Consider the following 19184-nt stretch of genomic DNA (forward strand, 5'->3'; position numbering starts at 1 on the left):
CATTAAGAGTTGCTAATGTAAAATGTGCATTCTTACCATCACTAGTTTCTGTTGCAAAAATTTTTCGCGGTCCAATTAACCATGTGCTTCAGTAAATGTTATTTAGGCACAACATTCGTGTGTAAACTACTGTACTTTAGACCATCGAACTGATTTTTTAAAAATCTACATTGCGTAAAAAGCTATTCACATAGACCTACTGTAATTTTCGTATAGATGATTGCTTTCAAGAGCCCAGGATAAATGTTGGATCAGATTTTAAGGATTTGCACATGTGTAGTTGAAAATAAAGCTCGAACAGGCATGTACAGTATACTGTATGCAGTAGTACAGTGAGCTGGAATTTAGCGAGCGATATGCACACTGTGGGTACTGGGATTTTTGATGAGTTGGTTGTTGGAATCGCTGCAAGGTCAAAGCACAGAGCTACTACGGAGTTGGCGAGTAGGGAAGTAGAAGGGCGGATGAAGGAGGGGGGACTGGGGGTAAAAATGGGTTGAAACGGCTGGGTGGTCGAAAGGAGTGGTGGGTCGGGCCGCCCCTGAAAAACAGCAAAGCTAAGGCACTGAGCATTTCTGCCCTATATATTGTGTATCACATTCACAAAGTATAGGCAGTGATACTACACTAGTATTAGTAACAGTAGGTCATACGATAAACGTAATTGGTTTTCGATTGGGACGCAAGCTTTTTTTACGGGACGCAAACTTTTTTGTGGGCTTGTGTCCCTGGGACGCAAACTTTTTTTTCACTAATAACATTACTGCTCTCAATAGAAACTTGATTCACTGTTGGTTGGCTCTGGTTTCTGTATAATACAAGTTTGCTTAGACGTCAAAGGGTTATAACAATGTGATCAGTTTGAAAGAAATAAAGATGAACAAGAAGTGACAATATTTGTGCTAAACCACCTCCAGCAAAGTCTGTAAAACCTTGTAAACATGATAACTCAAAAAGTACAAATTTGTGGAACTTCATCCTTGAGATGTAGAACAGCTTTGGTGAGTGCAAGAACCCTTTCAAAATTGGTAGAGGTCAACATGTGTCAAAGTACTGTATGTTATCCTAGTAACATGTTAACTCCAAACTTAAAGCTACAATTAATCTGTGAGTTTCACCATGCTACGATTCTCGTTTGCATATAATTTGGTCAATTTCAGTTTAGCTTAGTGAACGGGCCTAATATAAAATAGATCTCATGTAATTTTCAACTATTCATATATAGTCATCCAGGACATGAAATCTGCTTCAAATACTAGATACTTTTGAATTGGAAACTTAAACAGACTCAATTAACCCTTATCAATTTTCACACTCTGAGAGTCAAGCCTGAAGGGGTCATCAAAGTTCTGGAAGGCAAGAAGGGCCACAATGTATGTCGTTGTACCTAAAATATACATCGCGAAACCAAAATTATAAGTTGCTGTACTAAAAATGTATATCGCAGTACTACTAAAAATATATGTCGCTGTACCTAAAACAAACATTGTCGTACTGTACCAAAAGTACATGTTGCTTTACTGAAAACATACGTCGCTGCTGTTAACAGAAATGATGGTATATTGCCAAGGCCCATATCTACAGTAGGTGCTTGAATGCAAATAAGGAACTTAGTTGTAGTCGTGTCTGGAGGTCACTATGTCAATTTCTTCTACATATGTCTATTTCATCTAATCAGGGGCAACAGGTTATCTCAAAATGGTCTCAAAGTTGGCCTTATGTTCTGTGATTTATATTAGATGACGTAGGCAAGTATTGTTACTAGGATTTTAAAAGTCCGCAGGATGCAATGTCTTAAAAATGTTTGCTTCCGCTCTGAAAATATTGCATCCCTGCAGTCTTCCATGAAAACATGCAATTTAAAAAACCTCTACAGGAACACACAATACTTGGCTATAAATACCCCTGACAACATTGGCTTGTGCACAACAGAAGCCTATAATGATAGATCTACTTATAATATGCACAACAACAAAATGAGAAGATGATACCTGTAACTAATGTACAAAAATGAAATGACTGTCAAATCTCAAAGGGGGAAATTTTGCTGTAGACAGTGCCTAGAGAGAAAATGCAAGAATAAATATACTGCACTTTTAACCGATTTTATTGAGCCCCTTAAATTTTGTAGAAGATTTTACTTATAAATCTTGATGACACAAGAACACGCCCCTAAAAGGCCTGGTACTGCTCACAACTTTTATGAAGCCCTGTTGTAAGTTACTATTAAAAGTTACCCAATGCAATAATATTCATAAGTTTTATTCAAAGTTGAATAAACTTTTCCATTTCCCCAACCACTATAGGCAAGTGGGCCCAATCCCCCCCAGTTCCGGCCCTTTGCCACTTCAGTATGTGAATATGTTTTTACGCAATGTCGATTAAAAAATGCAAGCTTCAATGGCTACTTTTGAGGATATATGAATGTTGCCCAAAAAAATAACTGAAGCATGTGGTCAAAGGGATCGCGGAAAAGTTTGCAACAAAGAAATTACTCTACATTTATGTTAGCATACTCCAATGTGTAGAGAACAAACATATTGTGAGATCAAAAACAACTTCAGTATCAGAAATGTTAGCTTCCCACAAAATTCATAAATTGTGTCAACTCATAACGTTTTGTGATCAAAACAATGATTCAAATTTTATATGATATTCCTTGAAACAATTCAACTACAACTTTTGTGTATCAACATCAACAAGGCCTAACGTTATGATATTTGAGTGCACACATACGATAACCTATAGCACAAACTTCGCTACTTCTACACAGGGGAAAGTAACGTTACAAGTAGTTGTTGGTTGTTTAACAACATACTTTTGTGTTCATTGAGCACTAAAGATGCAATACTGTTTCCAGACAATGGGTAGGATTAGAAGAAATGTTGGTTCTTTTAAGAAGAAATTCCGGTATTTCTTCAAAGAATGATATTCATTCAAAATGTGTTTTGTTATATCTTGCATAGTTCTAGTTGTAAGTGTGCACTTGGAGTTTGTTTCTCATAAAAAAAACGTTTGCCTCGCCAGACACAAGCAATTTGAAGATTTGCGTCCCTGGCTAAAAACAATGCATCCGAAACACAGAATCTTGTATTTGTAACAATGCTGTTTGGCTTTGGCAGTAAGTTGTGAAAATATTTCACAATATATAAAACGATGTCATGTAGCTCTCATTCATTAATAACAATTATTAAAGAGATGGTTGGTGGCAGAGCTGATTTGCTAGCTATTGTATCTTTTTGGTAAAAGAAATATCCATTTGCTCATACATGTACGTGTGACATTTGTCTTTATGTTACCTAGGAAGACTGTTCTTTCTGGATATTGAAGCATTTAAGAATAAAAGTTCTATACTGTAAAATCTCACCTCACCAGTGAATTAGTAGTTGATGTCCACAAGTGAGGGCTACAAATATGAGATGGAAATCTCTGATATTTCTGGTTCTCACTTAATTCTTGGACAAATTTAACTCACTTGCTCTACATAAGTCAGATATGTGTAACTTTGAGCAAATTATATGGCAAGGAATCACAAAGCCAACTGGCTTTCTGGTTTCGTAGTTTTGCAATGTTATTCATGTGTATGCCAAAAGTAGATGGATCACAATGTTTGGTTTTCACTTCTTTAGGTGGCCAAGGAGAGCTGCATTCGATTCAATCCCTATGTGAAGATAGATGCCAAGCATGACAGCATAACAAAGTAAGTTGTTGATTCAAGGTTTTGAATCACTGTCTGATGTCCTGGTAATATCAGGAAGTCACTGTATGGCTTGTGTCTCACATTGAAATAATTCAGTTGAAATGGTTTGTCCTTATAAACTGAAGTAAGAAACAAAAACATGAACAATGAAATAGATCAGCATTGTCTTCCGTCTTGTTAATTTACTCATAACAAAAGAGTGTCTCAAGGATAATCAAAATGAGGCTGACAATGAGAATTAATACCGAGTCAGAAATTTAACGATTATGACACCATTATCAATCATACATGTTGAGGATTGGAATAACAAAGATGTAAATCCTCATTTTAATAGGTACTGTACACAAAATGATTCTTACCATATGCAGATTTGTTATCACCCTGTATTGTCATCACCCCACAAGCAATAAAAGAGAAACCATCATTAGTAATTTGGTACTGAAGTTTTCAGAATGTATGGATTTCACAAGTACTGTAAGATATTATGTATTTATTTCACTCATCTTGTACCTACAGTATCTCCAAAACAACACATGCACTGCAAGCTAACTTAACCAACCCAAACTGGCAACTTCTAGCACTGCACCCCCATTGACTCCCATGTTCATTGTCAATATCATCTTCCTTTCTAATCTACCATTCGGAAGAACTATGCCTGCAATTGGTTTAATACTCAGGAGAAATTACTCTCATGGATAGTGCTTAAACTCTGTCATTAATCAAATATGTTTGTGGTAAATGTTTACTTATGTAGGAATATGTAAATGGTGATTCCTTTCGAGTTTGCCTAGTGTGAATTAATGCAAATGTTCTATGGGATGGATGATATGGGATCACAAGTTTGCCATTCAAAACTTGGTGATCATTCAGACCTGCTGCACTGCAAAAAGAAACTTTTACAAAAAATGATCTTTAACAGATACCATATGGGTTTTCATATTAGTTGAAGCATTATGTTGTGTTACTGGAACTTGTGGTAGCACTTCAAAAGAAGCAATCTGAGCAACATAACCAGCCCTTACTTTGCAGATGTTCACAAACAATAGCAGTTTGCATGTTTTGGTCAGGCATCTATTGCTCAATAACTCCAGTGGCCCTCTCTGCCAAGCAGTTACCAGCACTTTGATTTACAAACCTTCCTTTAAAGGGACCACAGTTGGTATTAGTGTTATCCTGCCCATGCTTTGTTTACATCGTTGTATCACATATTTAAGCACATTGGTTTTATTTCAACATACTTTTTTGGATATATGTGTTGGGGTTGTTGCCTCAGCTTGACATAGACATTTCCATAGTGTGCCCTTTTATTCTATACAATACTTGTTGTGTGCTGTAACCATATGATATTAGTTTTGCATGGTTTTCTATGTCATTGCCTAACTCAGATAGCATCTCAGGAAGGAAGTACTGCATTCACATGTGCAGTTGCTCATTCTGCCCACAAGTGCCAGTGGTTACTGCAATCCGTTTGCACAATCCACGCAATCAACCATTGTTCCAGCACCGTCGACAAAGGGCACCTGGCTGCCACTCAAGGCAATATTTAGGCCTGGAGTACAGTATATGCCCAAGCCTAGCACCTTTTTAGGTCATAGTCAAACCCTTCAGGTGTCATTTCACTTTCTAGATCATCAGCGCCTTGAAGGAATGGGACCAGCTAGGTTGTGGTCAAGCCGTTCCTTCAGGAGATACCTCTTATGTCCATTTATACCTGAGAGGCATGTAAGTGGCTGAGGAGCCTTTCAACAGGTAGACACCATAGAACATCAGAAGACTTGATCTATTGGCTGTCACAGTGGTTCTTTCCCAGGGCCATGTGACATGTGTAGAAAGCTATTTGTAAGGTTTCACACACCCAAAATCAACCTCTCCTGCTCAGTGTTCAATGCATAACAATATATTTTGCTCCAGAATTCATAAGCTTGAACCATGGGTTCCCTGTCTTATCATCTGTATTCCAAACTCTGAGCATGATCCAAATATTCCTATTTAAACTCAAGACTAGTTCAAAAAGGTTATTACTCGTTGTACAATGCCTTGATGGTACATGAGGCCAAGCTTCCTCTACATTTAAACTCAAGACTAGTTCAACAAGGTTATTAATCATTGGACAATACCTTGATGTTACATGAGGCCATGCTTCCTCCCTGGAGTTTCGTTGTGGACATACCATGTATACATTCAGACATATCATGTATGCATTCAGACATATCATGTATACATTCAGACGTACCATGTATGCATTCAGACTCGCTACATTCACATGTTCACATGCTACATTCCATTCATTCAATCACACATCTGCACATCAGGTCCTTGTACTCTACTGCTTTGCAATTATCAAGCAAACTGCCTTTCTGAATGCACTACCACTATGGCATCAGTGGCCAGATTGTCCATCACCCTTGGATGTTATGATGCCTAAATTACCAACTACTACTAGTAGTGCTCTACAATACAGATTTCTTTAAGTCCTACCACTACAGCACTTTAGCTGATTTCATTGCAGCTATGTTCATCATTGGAAAACAAATGTTATCCAAGCAGAACTATGGGTCTGTCATTTGCTGCTATCACTGGGGCTTCAGTAGGCTTGTGAGTAGGTTGGATGTAAGAAGTAGGTATGACCTGTTAATCGGGGGGGGGGGGGGGGTGTGGCCTAAACTGTTACTAAGTTTGGTAGCTTCAGGTACAGTACATTGCAGTGCATGCTTTTGTATATAGTAATATTGTTGTTCATATTTTTACACAAACCAGACTAGTTTGGATTTTTTCTTAAATTGCAACAACATTATCCTGAAGATACCTTTTGTTGCAGCCCAGAATACAACAGAGATTTCTTCATGCAGTTTGATGTAGTGATGAATGCTCTGGATAACAGAGGTAAGCTTTACAATTCTGCATTGTTCATAATCAATTCAGAGAAGATTAGTTTGTTAGTGTTTGCAGTTTTTAGTAGAACAGTATATGGACATTCTTCATTTTATTTCAAGGTGACATCTTTGATGAGAGATTTGACAATCCTACTGATACCATGTCATGGTTGGAGTAATAAAGTGATGTGAATACTCTACAACAAATTAAACAGGGGGCATTTACAACAGCTAAACTATTCATTAGTATGAACCATTTGTTCTACTCCATTTAGTTTACTTCTCCCTTAAAATGCCATGCACTTGTTTGCAGTAGACATTTTATTTAAGCTGTAGTCTCTAACAGTTTTTCCACTTTATCTGATGAAAACTACTGCAATAACTTGTTTCTTTGTTAAGAAAATCACAAATATTGCTGTGTTGTTTGGGCATAGGTGACCAAAATTCAGTACCATCCAACCTACATTGGGCTCTGTTATTTATTAGTGTCTTTCCCCTTCATATGAAAGTTCTCATCAGGTTCTAAATCCCTTTTAACAGCGGCCCGTAATCATGTGAACAGGATGTGCTTAGCTGCTGATGTACCCCTGGTAGAGAGTGGGTCTGCTGGCTACCTTGGTCAAGTTACTGTTATTAAAAAGGTATAATAAATTTCATTTGTCTAGTACATAAGACTCAAATTAAGAATCTTGATAACATGTAGCAGAGTGTAAATAAGGGGTTAATCAACGGTCTAGCTTGCGTTACTCACAGGATTAATGCACGATCGGGGGATAATGCAAGCGATGCATGAGGGCGGAGCCCGAGTGCATCCAGCGATAGCATTAACACCCAGAGTGCATTAATCATGTGAGTAAGGCATGCTAGACCGCTCATTAACCCTGTTCATTCATACACTACCATTTGTGTGGGGGAAAAATCATAAAACAAAACATTTTTGGTTACACATAACCAAAGATTTATTAAAGTGATGGCCCGTCATTTTACCGTGCGTTACTCACAGGATTAACCACGGTCAGCTGACCTGAATGGACCAATAGGATTTAGGAATCTTTACTAAGTATGAATGAACACTGATTTATGTACAAAGTGTGTTAGCTTTGTGAATACAGAAAGGAAAAGGTGGTGAGAAATATGAAATGCATTATGTTGGAAGCAGGACCTACTTTTAAGTTGGGGAATGAAATATAGGTGGCCGAAGAGTACCATGCCTCTTACTTGGTCGTTTCAGATTAATGTTACCAATTCGCACCTTAACTTAGAAGAAATCAATGTGATGCAACAATTACAAAGGAAAACTTGATTCTCCTTAGTATTTCTGTTACTGAAATACAAAATATTGAAACTCATTCTATTTGAGTTACAGAATGCACAGTGACTGTAGCAAGGTACTTACACCAAGATTACCTTGGCTTGTTAAGTTCTCTAAAACTAAATGGAGGTTCAACATCATACTTGGTATGTGGATACATCATGATGAGTAGAAAAACCCCATTGTTTACCTGTGGTGGGAAAGGTCACGGAGGTCAAAGTCTGAATACCTTGTAAGCAAGAAAATTCCATGTGCATCGTATATTTAGTATGTTATTAGGTAGATCATTGTCATCAGAGGACTAATCATTTTCATCAGAGGACTAAAGTAAATTGAGGTCAAAGTTTGAAAAGCTTGTAACAGTGTCCTGGTATAGCTGCCAATGGGTAAATTTGAATGTATGTTATACTCTGTATGAGGATTTCTCTCAACAAGAACATAACTCTTACGATTGTAGTGGAGTTTAATGGTCAATTTGTGTCAATTTAACTGAAAGCAATCAGAATCGAGTAGAAAATCTGCAGATTCCTTAAAGATACCTGTGTAATTATTTCACCGAAACCTCACTGCCTTTTGCATAAATGTATTTTATTCATGGAGGATGTGCATTGGGGATGGTTTGCAATCATAATGGCTTGTGTTTATGTGATATGCCGTCTTGTAAAGATAGGAAACTAAGTCTAATATTACTCCAAACTGAAAACTCTAGCTGTAGCCCCTGTCCCTAGATTGCAACCTCTCCATGTCTTCATAAAAAACAGAATGGAATGTCTTTGATCTTGTCACTGCCATACCCTACCTGCTTCTATGAAGGTGCATTTGCATAATATGATCTCATGGAAACTCCTTTTATAATTTAAGCACCAGTTCAATTGTTTATATTTTAACCTTATTTCATTTCTTAAGAACATTTAACCCCATTCTATGATGATGTCTTTTATTTTTCTCTCTGATCCCTAACAGAGCAAATTTGAATGCTACGAGTGCCAGCCATCTCCCAGAGAGAAAACGTTCCCAGGATGCACCATCAGAAATACACCATCAGAACCAATTCACTGTATTGTTTGGGCTAAACATCTGTTTAAGTAAGCATGTTGAAGTACTTTTATCTTCATTTACAAATTAGTTAATAGGGTAAGAAGCTTTTTCAAAATTCACCTTCTTGAGATAATTTGATTACTCCTTGGTCACATTTAGTTACCTTTCCTTCCATTTTAATTATCATATTAATAGTCAGTTATTTGGAGAGGAAGATCCAGACCAAGATGTCTCTCCCGACACGGCTGATCCAGAAGCTGCAGGGGATTCTGGGAGACTGGCTGTTGATACGGAGGCCAAATCTTCAGGAGCGGGCGGTATAGAAAGAGTATCAACCAGAGAGTGGGCAGAAGCCTCTGACCACGATCCCCAGAAGTTATTTAAAAAGGTTTCTGTCTGCCTTTGGTGTTTTTAATATCATGGATGTTTGTTAACTGAACTACTGTTTTCTAATAACAGGAGGCATTTATAATTTATGATGTTCCTCTTGGTTTTCTATTATGTTTCGTAAGTCATTTGTTAGTATGAAAACTAATCAAGTACCATTGGCTTTTCAGTAATATGACCCTTCAGTAGAAGCTTCAAATGAGGTTCTCTTATATGTATTATATTAGATTGGAAGATCATAACCATTCGTACATACAATGAGAACCATGTTACAAGATATTGAGTTAAATATTGAGTAGTGTGAATTTGTGTGCTTCCATGTTGAGCTTTGCAATATATTACTTTTTCTCTTACAAATACCAGCTTTTCCATGATGATATTCAGTACCTCCTCTCAATGGACAAGCTGTGGGTAAAGCGACGACCACCTGTACCGCTGATCTGGGAACAGTTGCCAAAGGAAGGTATCAAACATCTGTATTTTATAAATTAGTGTTCTATATAGACACTTCCATTGTTTTGCAGAAAGTGAGTTGGATGAGGTTACAATAAATAAAGTTTTTTGCTTCTCACTAAACATGGAAGCAAAGTGATTGCTTTGGCTTGTTGATCATGGTTGTTTTTTTACTATTTGAGACAGTATCTTCATGAAACCTTGGATCATCCCCACATACGTTCACCAAAAAAATGTTTGTTTGTAAATAAATAATGATTGAATTTAGCCCAAATGTTGACTCATCTCATCTCATCATCTAAAACATTAATCACAAACAAAGTAACAAACATTGATTAAGAAAGCAAGATGAGTGGTTAACAGAGCGAGGTGATCAAACAATTTCGTGTGTGTGTGTGCAACGAATCAGTACCTCAAGGTTCTCAAGGGAAATGCTTTTGAAAACATGTAATACTTATGCTTAATTTTTAAGTGAGCTATATGATATCAACCTTTTCTGCAGACATATTGACTACTAGAAGAGGTTCTTTGGAGGCACAAAGACTCTGGACTGTTCAAGAGTGTGCAAATGTGTTTAGTGACAGCTTAAAAGACTTGAAAGAGCAATACAAGCAGAGAGGGGAACTAGCATGGGACAAGGTAAGGAGTAAGTGATGTTCATGAAAGGCTTCATGCAATGGATTGTGTCTAATGCACAGTAGGGGCTAATTTATTGTAACAGTTGCACCATTGGAAGATAGTCCAAAATATAGATAAAGAGTAGTTTAGTTTGATAACACTGCTATAGGTGTGACATTATGTCTAGGAAGTTGTGGTATGAGTTGTTCTGTTGTGAGTTTTCCTGCAAAATTGCAACAAAAGCTGATAAATTGGGGAATGATAGCTCCTTTATCTGTGGGTTGGGGGTTAGAGTTCATCCCCTCTTTCTTGTATTAGGGTATAACTTCATAACACAAGTAGTTACATGCAGGACTAACAACTTCACATTCATGTATCAAACGTTCACCTCCAAAGACATGTTACTGCCATGACAGTTACTATCCCCACCTTCCTCTCCTTTGCCAAATTACTAACAAGTAACAACCATCACCACAACCTCTACACCTCAGATCGACTTCAAAGAGCCATTCTTTACAAGCCAATCACTGCCTACGGACGCCTACAGAATATGCTTTTTAAACTGCAGTCCTACCATTAACTTAAAATCAACTTGTTCATCATGGTATGTTCAAGTATTCCCTTTCCTCCAGGTGTATTTTCTGAAAGTTCTCAGGGATTCTCTCAGCAGTCACACCACCCAGCACACATACAAACAATGAGTTATATCACTTGCACCACCTATATGATGATGGGCTTTGTTGTACTACTTTCCTTGGTTAGTAAATACCAAACAGCAAGACTTAGTAGTAACAAGAAGTAGCATTAGACCAGTTATTCACACATCTTTCAAGGACATTCATTTTTAACCATGGTGTTGAATAACCTATTAATTGTAAACAGGTTAAGAAGACTATTTTCCAGTTTGTATGTTGCTGATTACATGCCAAAACTTGTTTGAACTTTATACCTTGTGTATAATATCAATTCAGTATATGCAAGAACCCATTTGTTTTTGTGGAGGTCTTGTCATTTGAGGTCAACAGAATTCAAAGTTTGTATGCTGTGGAAACAGAATAAAAGTAAGATTGAATGAAGTTTGAGGGGAAAAAACAGTGTGTTTTGCTTGTGGAAGAGTAAAAGTCAAATTTAAATATTTGATTTGTGGATTAAGTTGTGTTCAAAGTGAAACTTGAAGGGTTTCAGACTTGATATTTCAGTTCTGGCCCAGATTGGATATATCATTCTTACATTGACAAATCATTTTCTACTTCCTCACAGGATGACAAAGCTGCAATGGACTTTGTGACTTGTACTGCCAACCTCAGATCCCACATCTTTCTCATTCCTCAGAAGTCAAGGTTTGATGTCAAATGTAAGCTATGTGATTTCACAATGTTTTAGAACTATACTGTTATAATTTGATATATGAAGATTATGTTTGCCAGTATCAGACAGGAATTTGATAGATAATAGTGCACACAATTTTTGCGTCCTTATGTTGTTTTGTGTTTGCTTGTTGGTTTTTGGGCTCAAAATGTGGCTGCTCTCTAACATTTTTCTTTGTATTGATCTTAACAAATGGTTTAATTGATTGGGCAAATGTCTTGACCTCAATACAATGTAGCCCAACACAGTGACCTATTTTTATTGGACTCACTACATTCATAGATTCAACTGTATGTGCGTACTGCTTAAAAACAGGGTCGGAGGAATATAGGGGAACGCAGTATACTACTCAGAATGCACCGTCTAGTCAAACACTCAGTTATTGCAGATAGTGGCGGGGGAGTTATAAAAACTACTGGCTCCTAAACTTAGGTGCCAATTAGGTTCATTCATTGAGACACACTTGTCCAAATGATAAATCTGATGTGAGCTACTGCACCTTTTGTACAACTGAGTAAATGATTTTGTAGGTACTAATACATTTTTTATTTTGCTGCAAATCAACAGATAATCAACATGGAAAACACAATTATTAGAATTAAATGTTAACTTTTCTCCATTTTGGTTTGGTAATCATATGAGGTGCAATCATAGTAATGTCTGATTGTTACAAGAGGCTTTGCATGAATATATGTATGGACAATAGTTTGCATCCCTTTCAGTTAAGTGACTCCAGCCTTTTACATCAGACATGAGTGACAAATAACAAATTGCTTGTTAAGAGTCCTAGTTAACCTTTTGCTATTTGATACAGTGGAATTCAATTGTGTCATTGGAGATGCTGATTGTAAACTTAGCTCTATCTCCATTCACTGTCCTAATTTCTATGTAAATCTTACATATATCCAACAGCTGTCTATGATATGAGCCTTACTACAGTAGTTTATTATAGAGAACTAATAGATGCAAGAAAAGTAAAATATAGTTTGAATTGTTTGTTCTTAACCATTTGAATGTGTGATCAATCATGAAAGAATTGGTAACAAAAGTTAAACTGTTTCTATCTTGTTTACTTCAGCCATGGCTGGTAACATCATCCCTGCAATAGCAACAACCAATGCAGTCATTGCTGGTCTCATAGTAGTTGAAGCTCTCAAGATTTTGGCTGGAAGTTTCAACAAATGTAAAACAGTGAGTTTAAGCTTTGACTTTTTTGCCATTATTGGTTTGATATGGCTTTACTTAATATCTAACTATAGACTGCTTTATTATTCACATCATTTTGATCTCTATAATTAGCTAAAATTAGATCTTGTTAGAAATCCCTGTATTTGGTATATTTTCTTGAAAGATTTTTATTCCTTGCAGACAGCAAAAGGAATTGATATTGATGGTGATTGTGTGTATGGGTGTGTCAGATGCTTTGCTTTCTAAACATTTGTAAGTCAAAGAGTGTATATTGGTTTAACTTCATTTTGTAGTGTTTGTATCCATCCTAGTGAGTAGAATGCTTTCATTTTCTTTGGTGGTCAAAAGTCATTTAGAGTCAACAGAGTTTAAACATGAATACATGAATTGTAAGTACCCATAGGCATAGGAGGCGGTGTGGGGGGGGGGGGGCTGCAGCCCCCAACCAAATATTTTGGTGAAAATTAGGGCCATATGCTGAGAATTTTTCGGGTACCTACTGAAAGAAAAATAAATTGTAATGATGTAGCTAAAGGAAATCAATAGTTGAAAAAAAATTCTCCTTAGTAATTAAAATAAAGTTCTAAGCTTGCCCGACTAATTCGCCATTACTAATGTAAAAGCCAATATGATATGTACATTAACATGTTGAATGCACGTGGAGCGAACAATTTATATATTTCGTAGGTGTAATATAAGGTGGCATAGTAATCTGCCATTTATGTATATTGTGTTTGGCTAGTTCTGCAATTTTCTTGTCAATATTCAGTCCGGAGGTTCGGGTATCTGTTACCCGACCGGGTAATGATAACAGGTACCCTGTTCTGATTTTTTGCTACCTGAATCAGGCCTACAGGGATCATTTTATTTTTCTAATAATTTTATCTCTAGTTCCACTTGCCTCTCACCTGTTTCATTAACAATTCTTTGCATTTGTCATCTTCTTTGTTATAGACAGGTCTGCTTTTAACAGGCTATACAGTACCGCCCAGATTAAATCGGCCGTGGCATCGTGTAACGTGACAAAATATGAGGAGACTCAAGGAGTCTATCGTGATATCGTTTCCATTACGCCTATAGCAAGTACCTAACGTGATATCGTGCGTCGCATCGTGGTCATAATATCGTGATAGTGTGTTCATCATTTCACTGGCACTTTATACTATCGTAATGTTATCGTTATAGCGTGAATCACGTTGCAGAACGATCGATCGTTTCATCGTGATTTGAAAGAATTGGGGTAGGCTTCTTCCCGCAGTAGATGAAATCATCAATTCAATGCAATGTGCAATAGATTTATTGCAAATTCTGATCAAAAAGTTCGGTTTGTCAACAAAATTAAGTGTCAATCGACATACAAGTTTCATAATCGCAAAACTAGTACGATAGGCCTAATGAACACACTGTAGGCCTACTCATCCAAACTCCTTTCATACAAACCCCTTTAAAAAAAAACAGCAGTCGCAAAATATTTTCTATTCGAACAAAACATTCGTTCTGAACTTCTTGTATGCAAGAATATCAGCCTAGGCTTTAATTGCACTAGCAAATCGTCCCAAATGTTACGATAGGGTTAATATGCATTGTAACGCTGAATATAGGCCTACAGTAGCTTTTTCACCATCCGGGATGCATAGGGTGGCACACTTTAGTATGTTTGAACATTGTTTTCACGATCGAATTTTGCAAGATTTTCGAGAAAATTGTTTGCTTGAAGAATGTTTTTCTGCACCATATGATATGCTCAAATAAGCTGTTTGTTTTGCATAGCATCAGTAATCGATATGATCCTGATGGCAACCCGTATTGACACGCACATTAAAAATTATACAAAATAGGTCATAACTTCTGTTAGAAGCTTTTTTTTTATTTAAATGACAGTCATTTAATTGCTTTCGGCCGGACAGTTTTGTATGGTAGCAACCTTATTTTCTGAAAATACTAGATACGGTCAAGTTGATCACGAACCTCGTAGAATTTTCAAACCAGTCCAGACATGTTTGGTTTCACCAAATCCTCCATACCATGCAACAAAAGTATATTTTTTGAATATTTATGTGGTAATACTTGAATTTTTCATTTTGTTCAAACATGTGTTTAAGCATCATGTAATGTAGTTAAATACACATTCGCCCAAAATGCAATGATTCGGGGTAGACCCAGTATATTTTATGGGTTCCGGCGTGTCTACGTTCCGACAATTGTTTTTTACTCTGAAGTTCTTTTGACCAATATTTTTGACCAATATGTTTTTGGGACCAAATTTTTTTAAGACCCATATTTTTTTAGACCAAAATATTTTGATGACACAAATTTTTTTTACTCTAAAATTTTTGTTGACCAATTTTTTTCGGACAAGCACTATTTGGGTCATAAAAAACTTTGGGCCCTTTTATTTTTTGTTTCGTAAAAAAAAATTCGGCGCGTCCAAAAAAAATGAGTCCCCCCCAAACAAATCAGGTCAGGAAAATTGTGGGTCCAAAAAAGTTGATTCCACAAAAAAAATTGGGTCCAAATAAAATTGAGTCCCCCCCAAAAAAATTAGGCCGGAAAAAGTCCCCCCAAAAAAATTGGGTCCGAAAAAAATTGAGTCCCCCCTAATAAAATAGTTAGTGAGACAAAATTTGGGTCTAACAAAATTGAAAAAAATTGAGTCCCCCCCAAAAAATAACTTAAGCCAGACAAAATTTGGGTCAAAAAAAAAATGAGTCCCCAAAGAAATTGGGTCCAAAAAATTGAATCCCTCAAAAAAATTAGTCAGACAGAATTTGGGTCTAACAAAATTGAGCCCCCCCCCCAGAAAAAAATTGGGTTCAAAAAATTAGAGTCCCAAAAAATTGTCGGAACTTAAAGAGCTGTCGGAACATAGAGACGTCGGAACATAGAGACGTCGGAACATAGAGATATCACCCTTCTTAATACATTGAGAAATTACTAGTCAAAAATATTTTCTGAAGAAAAACCGTACGATATATTTCACAAATATTGATGCTTAGATAAGTGCTTCCTCACAATCAACGAGCCGCCCCGAAATTCACTCCGCTTACGTAAAACTTCTATATATATAACACGTGGAAAAACACGAGTTTTTACACACATAATTCCCATTGACATTGTTTATGGAACATAAGTAGGTCAACGACATTCGAACTTGGCAACTTGCCCAAGTTCATTGCACCGTGGGAACGACACAACAAATTGTACATGATTGTACATTTTCCCGCCATCTGGACGCCCGAGTGTAACTTTTGATGTAATATGCAAATTATTAATGGTACTGTGTGGTTAAAACTTAACCTATTGCGACACATACAAATTTTGGGAAGTTGTTGTAGATGTTACTTTTGTATCAAATGTAAAGTACTGTATGGTACTATAATTTATAAAAGACGCTTTTCCTCAGGTGGTAGGGAAAAGGGGTGTTTCGGTGAACTCGATCTCTTTGTGTAGTATTTGGATACTTAAAATGACCATGTACTGTACATGCAGTTTCAATTCTTTTTAGTAAGCTGTACTTCGCATTTTTATCCTTTGTGGACCTTTATTGGAATAAATACGAAATGTATTTTTTGACGCCAGTATTTAACGGTAACCTTTTTTTAAATTGTTGACTGAGCTTCAAAATCCATTTTCTAAAAAGTCGGTTTTCATGAAGGTTTTATAAAATATAGCTAGGGTAGGAAAATATTAATTAACCACATTAAAGAAAGTTTTTCTATTATCCAAATAAAATACATGTTTCTTGTACTGAGATCTGAAAAAAAAAACAGGCTGACGTTTTTCTTCTTTTCGTGCGCTAATACTAGTTTGGAATATGTGGCAACCTTAACAAAATAATTTTTAAGGTTAGTTAGATTTCTTGAATCCGAATAGAGACTCGGGAATCAGGAAAAGGGAGGCCCCTTGCGCGGACGATAAACATGTTTTGTTTTTAACCGGCCCTGCTTCAAAGTTGTTGGGTGGAATTTTTTTCCTTTTCATTCTGTTAGAACCAACGATAAATTATATAAAAACTTAACACAAGAAAGGCTTAGTAGTACTTTATTATTCTTCAAAATGTTGCCAACTATTCAAAGTAACGTGGAACATAAAATCTACAACTAACACTAGTAACAGAAAAGTCGCTATCCCTACGTAACGTTACTGTTGTTAAATAAAAAGTTAAACATGTAAAGTTGTGAGCTGACTTCAAAAAGTTTTCAAGGCGGAACTCCTGTAAAGATCGATTTTCGCACAGTAGAGTAGGAACTTCCTGATACACGATATTACGACTTAACGAAATAACGTGAATAATAAACATCCAAAGCCCAAACGAAGTTACGAATCGTGACGCACTCGGCTTGAAATCACGATCTCACGATATAACGTGTTAGCGTGAATGTAGCAGTCATGTTTGCTATCGTGAAGGCTTGGTATCACGATACAGCGTGTGATCGTGGTATATCGTTATATCGTTGTAGCGTGTACAAAAAATTTACAGTAGTCAGGTTTCACGATAGAAAACGATAGAAAAAGATAAGGGCATCACGATACACGATGCCACAGCCGATTTTATCTGGACGGTACTGTAATTCTATTTTGAGTTCTCCAAATTTTATTGACATTTGTTACTAAGATTAGTGTGAAAAGTGTCAAATGACTGTAGCCATAATATAAAGTGAAATAAAGAGGGAAAATTGTTATAGTGATTCAAAGTGTTAGCAGTTAAAACACAATGCTTTAAATTTTTATGATCTTATTCTTATAAAGTAAATGCACAATGGAACACTCACATTGAAATTATAAATGAATTTAAAACTTTTGTTATAATTTTGTAAGACATTCCGATAGCTCACAACTCTTTTACTTCATTAGTAAAAAAGTCCAAAGGTTGAACATGTATTATTACCTGTCAATTTGTAATATTTGCAACATGGCATGGACCTTTTGACTAACTGTAATATTTATAATGTGAAATACAATTTACAAAGAAAGTTACTTTATGCAGGTGTATATGTCCAGATTTGCCAATGCCAGAAGAAAATTACTCATTCCATGTGAACTGGTGTCACCGAATCCAAAATGCTACGTGTGTTCCCCAAAGCCAGAGGTAAGCAGCTAAGATTCTATTCTACAACATTTCTGTTCTTAAACATACAGCTTATTACTACTTCATTGCATTAATATGACATGTTACAGTGCTAAGGCAATTGTAATATTGTAAAATGCAACCTGTTGTTAATTGAAGGAATGCCTGCTTATATGTAGATTGTAGGAGCTGCATGTTGAGTTTAGCTGTAACTTTGTGTCATGTAATACTCAAACATAACTATATACCCCTCATTCTAACTAAGGGTTCTATACTTCCATAGTTTCCATCACTTGGTTGCTCCCAATTGTCAAATTATTAACCACGTAATCTAATGCAGAAAATAATTGATTTTATACTCAATTTTGTCATTTCTGGTGTATGAATGTTGAAGGTCATGTTTTCAAGTAATTCTGTGCTTACTCAACATATCTGTGCAGCATACCTGCAACTACACACAGCATGGAAAACACATCCTATGCTACACTGTTGCCACTTTGTTTCACCAGTTTCTTTTGTTTTCACCATATCTCAGCATCTATCCATGCAATTGACACTTGTAAACTTGTTTCACCAACCACAGTTTCCATCTAAGTTGTGATAAAGACCATTGGGAACTTTTTGTTTTGCATTTAAAGATAGTGAATTGATACTTAATTTATTATCTGATTTGTGTCATATTTTAGGTTTCAGTGAAACTCAACACAAACACGCTTACAATAAAATCCCTGGAGGACAAGGTGAGTAAGGGGACATTCAAATGATATACAATATAAATGTCATTCTTATCATCATATTTTTGTACATGCAAAATAGTGGTCATGGGATTATTGTTGCTAAATTTAAACTTGGTTAGCAATGGCTTGCATTGAACTGAAACTATTCTGTAAATGTTTAACACTATTACAGGAGCTTACCTTTTATAAGAGAAACTTGATGTCTTATTGATATTTGGAGAACCCTTCACACTGATGAAATTACCACTCTAAATAAATTAGTCTCATACTTGGTATGTGGATTCCCATATGAGTGAAAGAATGCTTTAACTAGACATCAAAATCTGAAATGCTTGTAAAGACAAGAACTCCCTTTTAAAGCTGGGATGAACTTCATAGCCACAAAGGCTGGTTTCTGGGGGGGGGGGGGAGGTTGGGGGGATTAATCTATAGGCCAGATTGC

The 19184-nt window shown here is 36.4% G+C and overlaps 1 protein-coding gene across 1 annotated transcript in view; it reads left to right on the forward strand.

The window, feature by feature from the left end:
* Positions 1 to 19184, forward strand: part of LOC139963099 (SUMO-activating enzyme subunit 2-like) — a 34994-nt gene that overhangs the window by 8393 nt on the left and 7417 nt on the right. The window contains exons 3-13 of the mRNA XM_071963617.1: positions 3630 to 3700; positions 6519 to 6583; positions 7114 to 7214; positions 8849 to 8970; positions 9119 to 9311; positions 9674 to 9773; positions 10266 to 10402; positions 11642 to 11735; positions 12828 to 12940; positions 17925 to 18026; positions 18692 to 18745. Coding sequence (XP_071819718.1) covers positions 3630 to 3700; positions 6519 to 6583; positions 7114 to 7214; positions 8849 to 8970; positions 9119 to 9311; positions 9674 to 9773; positions 10266 to 10402; positions 11642 to 11735; positions 12828 to 12940; positions 17925 to 18026; positions 18692 to 18745 — 1152 coding nt within the window. The remainder of the gene's footprint in view (positions 1 to 3629; positions 3701 to 6518; positions 6584 to 7113; positions 7215 to 8848; positions 8971 to 9118; positions 9312 to 9673; positions 9774 to 10265; positions 10403 to 11641; positions 11736 to 12827; positions 12941 to 17924; positions 18027 to 18691; positions 18746 to 19184) is intronic.

This window comes from Apostichopus japonicus, chromosome 3, assembly GCF_037975245.1.
Source record: "Apostichopus japonicus isolate 1M-3 chromosome 3, ASM3797524v1, whole genome shotgun sequence".
NCBI classification, from domain to species: domain Eukaryota; kingdom Metazoa; phylum Echinodermata; class Holothuroidea; order Aspidochirotida; family Stichopodidae; genus Apostichopus; species Apostichopus japonicus.